Source organism: Olea europaea, unplaced genomic scaffold (genome assembly GCF_002742605.1).
Source record: "Olea europaea var. sylvestris unplaced genomic scaffold, O_europaea_v1 scaffold138, whole genome shotgun sequence".
NCBI classification, from domain to species: Eukaryota; Viridiplantae; Streptophyta; class Magnoliopsida; order Lamiales; family Oleaceae; genus Olea; species Olea europaea.
In genome coordinates this window covers 38559-49612 of record NW_019231313.1, presented here as the reverse complement: position 1 = coordinate 49612, position 11054 = coordinate 38559, and the positions used below count along the sequence as shown (strand labels likewise).

Sequence of the window (11054 nt, the reverse complement as noted above, 5' to 3'; positions counted from 1 at the left end):
ATGAGAATTGTGATTTGGGAATTTATTAGTTAATTGACAAAATGATAGAGAAATGATGAATAATTTATGTTGTATGAATTACGAGTTATAATTTATCATTTATGAGTTTTGATTTGTGATTTGGGAATTTTTGTTTAGCCTTAAAAAGAAACTAATTGAATTATATTTTCATATGTGTAGAATTTTTACGTTGTAGTGTTGAATTTTTTTTAATATTATTTAGTTAACTATTAATAAATGACATCGCTATTACCGTCGATAATTGTCAACGGTCAACGTTCGCCATCCGCCCTAGCTGAGTTCCGATCTTGTATTCGCCACTACTGATCATTATGCTTTTTTAACGTTTATCATTGATCATTGAACTTTAAAATGTTAAGAATAATTTCCAAATCATTACACCTTCATCAAATCTTTAAAAAATATATATATATATACCGAACGACGTTACTTGATATTCACTCGTTTCTGCAAGGTTTAAATTTCAGTGATTGTTTTGTATTTTTCAAGTAAGTTAAATGACCGTTTGTGAAATTAACCCTGAAAAGTATTGGTGCGTTTAATCCATTTTCTTTCCTGAACGGCTAAGCCTTAACTAAAAATAGGCCCGCTCACTCTCTCCAACTCGTCCGTACTCTCATTTTCCCTGCTTGGGTGCTTTTAATTTTGCTCCCTTCTTAAGGAACCTCCGATTCTCCGTTGCTCTCCTCTCCAACGCCTGAGCCCCGGGGTGGCGTTTCAGTTCAAAGTTAATCTATGATTCGGCGAGGAGTTTAGGTTTTTTTGTATTGATTTTGTAAATTCTCAAGTTGATTTTTTGATTGAATTATCCATGGCGTCGGAGGAGAGAAGCGAGAATACAGTATCGTCGACGATTGTAAATCTGGCGGAGGAAGCTCAGGATTTTCGTGAAGGCGTTAAAGCTCCCAGTCCCGCTTTCCTTAGCATCTGTAAATCTCTAGTCGCTGGTGGCGTCGCCGGCGGAGTGTCAGTTCTTAAAACTTCTCTCTCTGGACAAACATATATATACTGATATACATTTATATGTGTGTTTATGCATTTATATATATTCTTTTAAATGCAGTCTGCATCTTATTGCTTTTTATCGGTTAATGTTACGTATATGTTTTTACACATGTGATCGTCACACTTGCCTACAGATACACATGCCTAGGATTTCATGATGTTTTATAATCTAGTGACACTTGCCTACAGATACACATGCCTAGGATTTCATGATGTTTTATAATCTAGTGAAGTAGTCGTACTCGTACATAAGCGTTATAGAATTGTGAGGATGTGTGTTTTTTCCCCTTCAAATTAAATCTAATGTTTTGTTTAAGGAAAATGATACTGGGACCAAACAGGGAGCCTAATTGGCGCGCCGGCTCCAATAGGCCCTGTCCGTCCAGCATCTCTCTTTGTTTAATTATGGGGAATATTTCTTTTCGAGTATCTGTAAATTTGCTTAGTTTCCAGTTCTTTCTGGTTTCATTATTTTTTTAATTGTTGATTTCTTTTTTTCTTAGTTTTTTCTGTAAAAAAAAAAATAAAAAAAATATGTTTATTGAGATGGAAATATCATGTTCTCATCTGCATGCCTTATATTATTTTGAGCTGTAGATTTTCTGAAAGATAAAAGCAAAAGGAAAAATAAAGAAGAAGAGAATTGTTAAATTTTGTGCAAAGAAGCCAATTTGTTTACCATTTGAATGCTTGAGCATTACTTGGTTACTTTTCTTTACAGGCATAAAAAGAATGGATCATGATATGCTTTGACTAATTTTTCTCTCTTTTTTTTCAACAACAAATAATGTAAACTACGACAGAAGAGTTGATATAGGAAAACATTGGTTACTGTTTTCTGTGAGGTAAGAAGAGAGTCATCACGTCATCATTTATTGTAAGGCATTAGAGTGGAAACAAGAATATTTCTAGTGGATCAGGCTTTTGCCATATCTAAAAGGGTGGAGATAAGGGAAGAGGTGTACAGCCCCGTGCCATTTCTTTCAGCTGGATTTGCCATATCTATTCATCTCTTTTTTCGAAGGGGTATTTATGAATCTCTCTTGCTTATAGATCTTGAAAGAAGATCAATATCCATTTCTGAATAGATCTATCTATTGCTAACTTTATTATTTCTTTACCTACGAAGAGAAGAAAACATGGAATACTAAGTAATTTACGGTGTAATTTGGTGTGGGCCAATAATGAAGGCAGAATATCCTCTCTGCCCATGTGGCATTCGTGAAATTAATGTCAGTATACATGTAACCGTATCTTTATCTAGTTTTCCCCCCAGGTTTCCTAAACATTTAATCAAGTATATGTTGTTTGTTTGCCTGAGATCTGCTCTTGAATATCTGTCTTGCTTATTGGATTTTTATTGTATTCTTGTCACAGGTCGCGGACTGCAGTTGCTCCATTAGAACGTTTAAAAATTTTGCTTCAGGTAAATAATCCAGGGGTTCATCTTAGCTTTGGAATCTTGGTGAATATGATAATTATTTTATTAGTGAAATGTTAGTTTATCAAATTTTTAAACTTGGGCCACGGTTGAGAGTGATTATACTAACATAAAGGGTTCGTAAGGGCTGCCTCCATACCTCATTTAGATGGAACCTGAGGCACTGATTCCATTGCTTGTGACATTATTTAGTCGTACAATTGTGCCTTTTTCCCTGTCCTTGGCTCTATGATCTTGATTTTCCTTAGGACGCAAGTTTAGATTTTAGATATAGGATATCATATGCTGTTTATCCTTTCTATAATTCTACTTTCTGTGTTTTGATGTCTAGTGAGTTCAAATTATGCCCAGCCACATTATTGCTATCCTTTATATACACAATCCCTTCAACAGTCTCTTTTGGGATTCAATTTGTGTCGTATCCTTTTCATTTAAAGGCAACATTTAAGTGTTCTGCTCGCAAAAATCTGTCAGACTTGCACATCAAAGTGCTTTTGGTAAGTACGCACAGGTGCAGGTTTCGATACAAATTTGGGACATTCATATTCCTCGTTGAAATTCAAACAATAGGCCTAGTTGTGATCTAAATTTTGTTGTTTAAGTTGATCTGTTGCGATTGCATTTTATTTTTTGGAGTCTTTCCTTGTTTCTGTGGGAAATCAATGGGAATTTACTCATTCGTGAAAACTGCAGGTCCAAAATCCTCACAGTATAAAATATAGTGGAACAGTGCAGGGATTAAAATACATATGGAGAACGGAGGGTTTCACGGGATTGTTCAAAGGAAATGGCACTAATTGTGCACGCATAGTCCCAAACTCTGCTGTCAAGTTCTTTAGCTATGAGGAGGCATCAAAGTAGGTTGCTGTTTTTTATTTTTCTTCTACTTTTTGTTGTAGTGTCACTCATAGATGCATCACAATTATAGATGTTGCAAGTGCACTTTACAGCAACAATAGCAATAAATTTGTGGTCGATTATATGAATCATTTTTCTGACTCCATTTAGTTCATTGCTAGATCCACTAAAGATCCATACCAACTAGTTCCTTAGCAATTACTGCACGCCTTGTTAATTTGGTCTACCCTTTAGTGTTTTGACTTGTTCTATTAAGATCGCGTTACTTTTTAAATTAGGGCACGTTTGGTACAATTGTTGTGAATAGAGTTTTTATTGACAGAGCTTTTAGCATTAGAATTTTTCAAAAAGAGTTGTTATTTTGGCTGTCAATCCGAAAAGTGCTCTCAACTTTAAATTGATTATTTGGCAACATAAAAGTACTTTTGTATAAATTACATATTTATTTGTGTAATATTAATTATTTTCCCTATATCTTTTTAATATTTTCTTTCATGAATAAGATTTATTTTAATATAAAGTAATTTTATCTAGCACAAGCTGTGTTTAACACTTGTCTAAGTTGCTTCAAATAATATGTTCAATTTTTATTTAATTGAATGTATCATTTAATGCCATGTGTTGCCACCAAAAATGGTGTTAAACACCATTTGTGCTAGATATTATTCTTCAATATGATATTAAATCTATTAAGATTAATATTTTAATTAAGAAATCATGGCACAGTTATTTTAATATATATGGTATTATTTAAAATTTATTTGTTCAAAATTATATACATAAAGTGCAATTTCTATAATATATTTTAATACACCAACACATAACATATATAACTAAAGCTAATATCAACATAAAATGATACAATATGATAAAAATTAAGATAAAACATTTGATAAACGATTTCAAAATTAATTTATAATATTAGGAGTTAATTTTTTTTTATTGATATGTGTTGAATATATTTGTAAATTTAAAATTTTCATTACATGGAAATTTCAACTTCTCATAAAATCTGAATTTAGAGCTTTTCGTAGAAGCTCGAAATTTGAGTTTTCATAGAAGAGCTAAAAATGCTGATTTTTTTGTCAAAAAGTACTTATTGACTTTAACCAAATGCATAGTTATGACGAAATTTTTTTTTCTTCCTCCAAAATGCTCATTTGAACTTTAGAAAATCTCTCCCAAACACACACTTACGAGAAGGAGTCTCTTTGGGTCTTTGGAAACCATTTCTTAATAATCTAAGTATCATTCCCTTTATTTATACTCAATGCATTCCACCTCCACTTGGCAATTATTCTCATTTTTTATCTCACATTTTAGTCGACCACACATATTTTCCTGTGGTAAACATCTTCTAGCTTCTGGCATCTTGTAAAGCTAGAGTTTATCTATCCGTGTATGTATCTTTTATATCTTAGTATATGTAAAAGACTCAAAATGAATGTTTTCTTTTGTACAGGGGAATATTGTGGTTATATCGTCGGCAAACTGGAAATGGTATGATCCACTTTCTTTTTTCTTGCTTGTGTCACTCCAGCACTTATACTTTACTGTGTCTAAAATTCTTTCAGTACTCCATCAAGTTCTATGGTTTTGCTCAGGCATGTGTGGTGCTTAAGTTCAACTCTATCAAAGGTAGAAATAATGCATCTAGTGTGCTATTGTTTTGTCCTCAGGTTTCTTGATCCAGCGGCCGGTTCGGGCAATACATGCCATCAGTTATATGCATGTTTGCCAAAGTATATAATAGCTTATAAGCTATGGGTCCTACAAAATATATAAATAATAAGTGGATAAAAGTTGTTGGTCATATGGAATTTGTGGATAAAAATAGAGTTTGGCCAGATTATAAGCCATTACAAGCTTTGCCGAGCATGCTGTACATTCATGGCCAATACATTGATTATAATTGCCCTCTATTTTCATGATCATCACAAAATTCCCTGCCCCTAAACAATAGCTTGACTTAATGTTCTAGAGTCTCTACTTGATTCTTACCATGTTGAATGGAGAATATTAAAGGTTTTCTCCATGAATTCTGTTATGCAATATTGCCCCTTATGAGTAGAGATGGAGCTGAAGAACTTGATACTGGAAACATTAAAAAGCTATTACTAGTTTCAGATATCTATGAAATTGAGATATTTTATTTTATTTTTTTAAAGATCCTGTAACCAAAATCTTCATTATAAGATGCAACAAACAATTAGCAGACAGAATTTTACTCTCCAGCTGACATTTATGGTGTCAAAGCATTCATTTCAGTGCTTGTATACTGTCATGCAATTGTTAAGATGTCACACCTTGGAAAATGATTACTTTCCAGTGAACATGGTCCATGTGACGTTGACTTATTTTTGGTATGAATTTATTATGACTTGACGTTCCAATGAATTTCACCTGCAGAGGATGCTAAACTCACTCCAGTTCTACGTCTCGGAGCTGGAGCGTGTGCTGGAATCATTGCCATGTCAGCAACTTACCCAATGGACATGGTTCGAGGGCGGCTTACTGTTCAGGTACCACTTAGGGGTATCGATTTACACTTATCTTATGATGCAATTTTCTTCTGAATTCTTAACTTCTATAATTCAGGCTGTTGATGGTGTTGTTAGACAATTGATGACTGAGTTTTTTAGCCTGTACTTCTATTTGCAGACAGACAAGTCTCCGACACAGTACAGGGGAATTTTTCATGCTCTTAAAACTGTTTTTGTTGAGGAGGGCCCTCGTGCTCTGTATAAAGGATGGCTTCCTTCTGTGATAGGAGTTGTAAGTATATATTCTATTATTGGACCAAGCTGTAGCAATTTTATTGGTTTTTTGGACTATTCCATAATCATTCTGTTTTCTGGTTAGTAGCTGATGTGGCACACGGTATAGAACAGAAGAATATGGAGAATAAGAGGGGGAAAGACGGAGAAGAAGGGAGAGAGAAAGAAGAAGAGGAAAAATTTCAGTATCGATTCAATTCTGTTCGATAGTCTATCTGTAAAGAAAAAACCCTATAAGTACTTGTACATAAATTACTAGTAAAAAAAGAGCTCCCAAACCAACAAAATTGGAAAATTACCTAATTTAAAGCTAGTTACACTATGGAAAGGAAATAAATAATATTAATCGAAGTGACTTTCAAAATATTTATTCTTCATCCTGAAGTGATAGTCTAGATAATTGCAACTTGCAAGTCTTCCAAGATTATCGCCAAGGATCTCCATCAGTAGCATTAAAAATCTCTACTTTAATTTTTATTAGCAAGGCCTAATGCGCTAAGTCTTTTTTGCAGATACCCTATGTAGGTCTCAACTTTGCAGTGTATGAATCTTTGAAAGATTGGTTGATCAGAAGCAAACCATTTGGACTAAATGAAGACTCTGAGTTGAGTGTTACGACAAAGCTTGCATGCGGAGCTGCTGCTGGAACGGTTGGCCAGACAGTTGCTTACCCTCTTGATGTCATCCGTCGAAGAATGCAGATGGTCGGCTGGAAAGATGCTGCATCTGTTGTCACTGGAGACGGGAAGAGCAAAGCCCCACTTGAATATACAGGAATGATTGATGCCTTCAGGAAAACAGTTCGAAACGAGGGATTTGGAGCCCTGTATAAGGGCTTGATCCCCAATTCAGTCAAGGTTAGTTTTACATATTTTATGATTGGCACGTGGGATTTGATATAACCTGATGTCTACTGAAAATTTACTCCTTTGACATCTTAACTAATCCTGGCCCCACCCACCCAAAATAATGGAGAGTGAAAATTGAGCAAATAGCAAGTCATACACCTCACTTCAAATATTTGGGCACAGATCTAAATTGGAAGAAAAAAAAGTCTAGCTTCATAAAGTTGGGCTAGTGAGATTTGCATGATATTTTAACGGAGATTTGGATAGTTTTTCAATGAGGATTTATTGTGCATACAATAAAAGGTTGAGAACTTGCTACTCAAGCAATAGGTTGTGACCAATCGTGTAGTATTCCCAAGAAGGAAATGTAGTAATAAAATCGAAAGAAGGTTGCAAGTTGCTACTTACTAACTTTGAGATTGTAACAAGCAATATAACCCTTACAGTGAACAAATAAACATAGAGATCTTTCTCCTTACCATTGATCAAGATTCAAGGGGTTAAGTGGCTAACTTCGAACATTATTAATACTTGGCTGTCTTTCCTAAAACATATGAAATTTGTGGGTTATTTCTAAAGTAGGCTATAGTATTTGTTGATGCTATTACTGAAAGTGTTTATGGTTAATTGTAAATTTTCAAAATCATAAAAGGGTTAGTTATCATAATTAACATATCATGATGCTTTTTAGACTACTCTCAAGTGGAGAGAAATACGTTCAAAGCGACGTGCATTTCTATGAAATGTGTTACAATATTAGGAATAAATTTATTTTAACACACTGTAATTTATTTTAGGTGGTCCCATCTATAGCAATTGCATTTGTGTCATACGAGGTAGTAAAAGACATTCTCGGAGTCGAAATGAGGATATCTGATTGAAACTTGCCGAGGGGAAATTCAAGTTATTTGTCGAACTTCAATGTTAATATTTGTTAGTCGAAGCGGCAAATAAGGTAAGCTGTGTGATAGGAACCTTCCATCATATACATATATATGCCTGTTCTTTAGTTTCTTTAAATGCTTCAACACTGCCAATAATGAGTTATTCAAGTTCTTCAGTTTCTTTAAATGCTTCAACACTGCCAATAATGAGTTATTCAAGAAGTGATGATACATATGTATTCATAGCTTTTATTATTGGAAATTAGAATTAGAAATTTGAAATTCTGGTTTTATGTTTGCCTTAGCTATCATTTACTTTCCTTGTGCATATATTCTATAACACATACTATGGTCTTTTTGGATGTGTATCCATGGATCCATTGTACTCTAAGGTAGGGGTGTAATAAGGCTGGGCCCACCACGGCTCTTGGATAGGCCTAGGCTTGCCCGTGAATTGTATTGGGCCTTGCGGCAACTATTTTAAGATTTCAGACGGTCTGGTTTGTCCACCAATGCATTTTTTCAAGTGGAAGTTATATCCACACATGGTTTTTAAGTTCCCAATTCAAAAATAACGTTTAAACATTTTTTGCTCAAAAATCAAGTAATTATTTATTTTTAAAATATTAATAATATTATAAAATTAAATTAATTTGTACACCTATCCCACCCACCCATCCCAACCCAATGTCATTTTCAAACCCTAATTCATTTTCCCATCTCCTCTCTATCTTCTCCCTTTCTACCCACTATATTTATTCCAGCGCCATTGTAAGATTGACATCGCTGCAAGAAGATCGGCGTTGTTGTAAGATGAGCGGCTCGCGTGACCTCTGTCCGTGAGCACTTGCTAGCAGCGGTGCACCGCAAGCATCGTTGTTTCTTTGCCTCGCGCAACGTGATCTATTTTCTATTATTTAATCTGCATCTTTTCCCTTGGTGTGGTAGAGATGAAGGAGATGATGGATTTTAGAAGGTTATGGTGGTGATTGTTAACATAGGCGATGGTAGTGTATAGTGGTATTATTGTGGCGCAACGGGTTTGGGGATTTTTTTGTTGGGAATGGTGGTTGTGGCGTGGTGGAAATGGGATGGAGACAAAGGTGATGGTGATTATGATTGTTGGTGAAGGAAGTGGCGACGACGACTTTGCTGGTGCTAAGCGAATGTCGGATGATGATGGTGACTGTTGCATTGGTGTTGATAGTTGTAGCGTGGTAGAGGTGAAGGAGATGGTAATGTGTTATTGGTCGACTCGACTGTTGATTTTAGGTATGAGGGCGGTTGATTTTGGGTGGTGGTAATGTTGCATATTATTGTTCACAGGCAGCCGGGGTGGCATTAGTGTTGGATTTAGTGGTGGTGGCGGCAACGATGTTGTGAGGGTGGTCGTAGTGCAGAGATGGAGGGAAGGGAGGGCGCTATTGGGATATAGCCCAGTAATGCCCAAGTCCATGTCCAGTAAAAGTCCCAAAAAAATTTTGAAATATTTTAATTTTAGTCCATTAGCCTACCAACCATTAACCAACCCACCACAATTTGTAAAATCAGTTTCTTATTTTATATTTGGTTATGTTATGATTTTTTAATTATGTAATGTTTATGGTTTTATACATTATATTTATGATTTTTAATTGTTGCAAACTTTTAGTTTTTAATGAATTTTTTGTTCAAATTTGTTTACAGGCATTTGATTAGTTTGTTTTTAAAGTATCGAAACAAGTTTAACAATTCATCTAATTATCCGTTCACGTTGTCGGCAACAAACTATGTAAGCACTAAATAGGTATTTGATTAGTTTGTTTTTAAAGTATCAAAACAAGCTTAACAATTCATCTAATTACTTGTTCACGTTGTCGTTAACAAACTATATAAGCACTAAGTAGGTATTTTGTATATTAAATTTCTAAATTTTTGCCCCCTGTAACTTAAAAGTTCCTAGCTCCGTCCCCATCGTAGTGTTAGTGGCGGTAGTGTTGATTACGATGGTATGTGACTTGCTATTTGGTATATGTGACCAACTATTTAAATGTGGCTTTAAAATTTGATAATTTGTGATCAACAAATTTAAAAATATGTGACCGATAGATAAATTGTGGCTTATATATATTTTTTTGTCAATGACCAATGAAATAGATTGACCTATAAATTTTTTTATTTGTAATCTCGAAATAATCTGTGACCTATAATTATATACATGTGACCATTAATTGTATAATTGTGACCTTATTATATTTAATTGATAAATAAATACCTGATTTTTCCATTTAACTTAAGGTCTGAAAAATGATTTGGTGATACTTAATATTTGATTTATGTTTTTTTTTTTTTTCCTTTTTTCAATTTCTTAATTCTTTTATATATGAAAAATTAGGTTTTTGTCAAATGTTTACATTTTTAAACATTCATCTCCCACCCGCCGAGGAAAAAAAATAGGGTAGACTCATGGCCAGGCCTCTTTGATAGCCCTTCGGCCACAGGCCTCTATGGACGCCCACCCACACTAATGCAACATGGCCCGATCCAAATTGACTCCCATGCTCTAAGGCCATTTTTGGTACTCAACATTCTACAAAATTGAGCCACTATAATACTCAGGATTTTGACTTGTTTTACTGAGCATTATCTAGTATTAGTGATAGCAAAAAAAATTGGTTGAACTGCGGACTGGATCCAAATGGGGCTGAAATTCCTCTTCCGATTGGTGGGCAAAGATGGGTTATCGGCTGCCTTGTCTCGCTCTCATTTAGTATTATTTTTTAAAAAGATTAAATTTAAAAGGTAAAAAACAAAAAGATTACAAAAAAAAATATGTATATAAAATATTAAACGAGACAGTAAATGGGACAAATGCCCATCCTGCCTTCAGCGGGGCACGGGATGAAAAATTTCTGCAGTTAGTGGAATGGCACCAAACTCGTAACGTTGACATCCATGTTTAATACTTTGATGTCTATCTTGGAACAAATTATAATAATGTATTTATCAACATGCTGGGTCCTCCCAACATAATTGTATTTCTGGTTCATAATATATATTTTTTTGAATCTAGTTATTTTGAATCTTCTAATAAATATTAGCAGTAAATCAAGCAAGCACTCATATAGCCTACTTTTTTTATTTTTTATTTTTATAAAACTAGCCTGCTTTAAATTTATAGTGATTAACAATGCCATTTGATTAACAATGCCATTTGTTATAATTACACTTAGAAAGCAAT

At 34.3% G+C, this 11054-nt stretch overlaps 1 protein-coding gene across 4 annotated transcripts; it reads left to right on the top strand.

Moving 5' to 3' along the window:
• Positions 1-580: 580 nt before the first annotated feature.
• On the top strand, positions 581-8116 carry LOC111375461 (mitochondrial adenine nucleotide transporter ADNT1-like). Of its 4 annotated transcripts, XM_022998287.1 has the most exons (9): positions 948-987; positions 1830-2258; positions 2404-2452; positions 3161-3324; positions 4788-4825; positions 5735-5847; positions 5924-6100; positions 6615-6959; positions 7748-8116. In XM_022998287.1, coding segments are annotated over exons 2-9 (972 nt in total). In that variant the 5' UTR covers positions 948-987; positions 1830-2256; the 3' UTR covers positions 7832-8116. The 4 variants fall into 4 exon arrangements, with proteins under 4 accessions (XP_022854052.1, XP_022854054.1, XP_022854053.1 ...); XM_022998284.1 differs by lacking the exon at positions 1830-2258 and having other exon boundaries at positions 581-987; XM_022998286.1 differs by having other exon boundaries at positions 581-2258.
• Positions 8117-11054: the final 2938 nt, after the last annotated feature.

Coding starts and splice junctions, on each gene's coding strand:
- LOC111375461 (XM_022998284.1), top strand. CDS start 833: ATGGCGTCGGAGGAGAGAAGCGAGAATACAGTATCGTCGACGATTGTA. Junction 988..2,403: donor GGTGGCGTCGCCGGCGGAGT/GTCAGTTCTTAA, acceptor TTCTTGTCACAG/GTCGCGGACTGCAGTTGCTC. Junction 6,101..6,614: donor TTCCTTCTGTGATAGGAGTT/GTAAGTATATAT, acceptor TCTTTTTTGCAG/ATACCCTATGTAGGTCTCAA.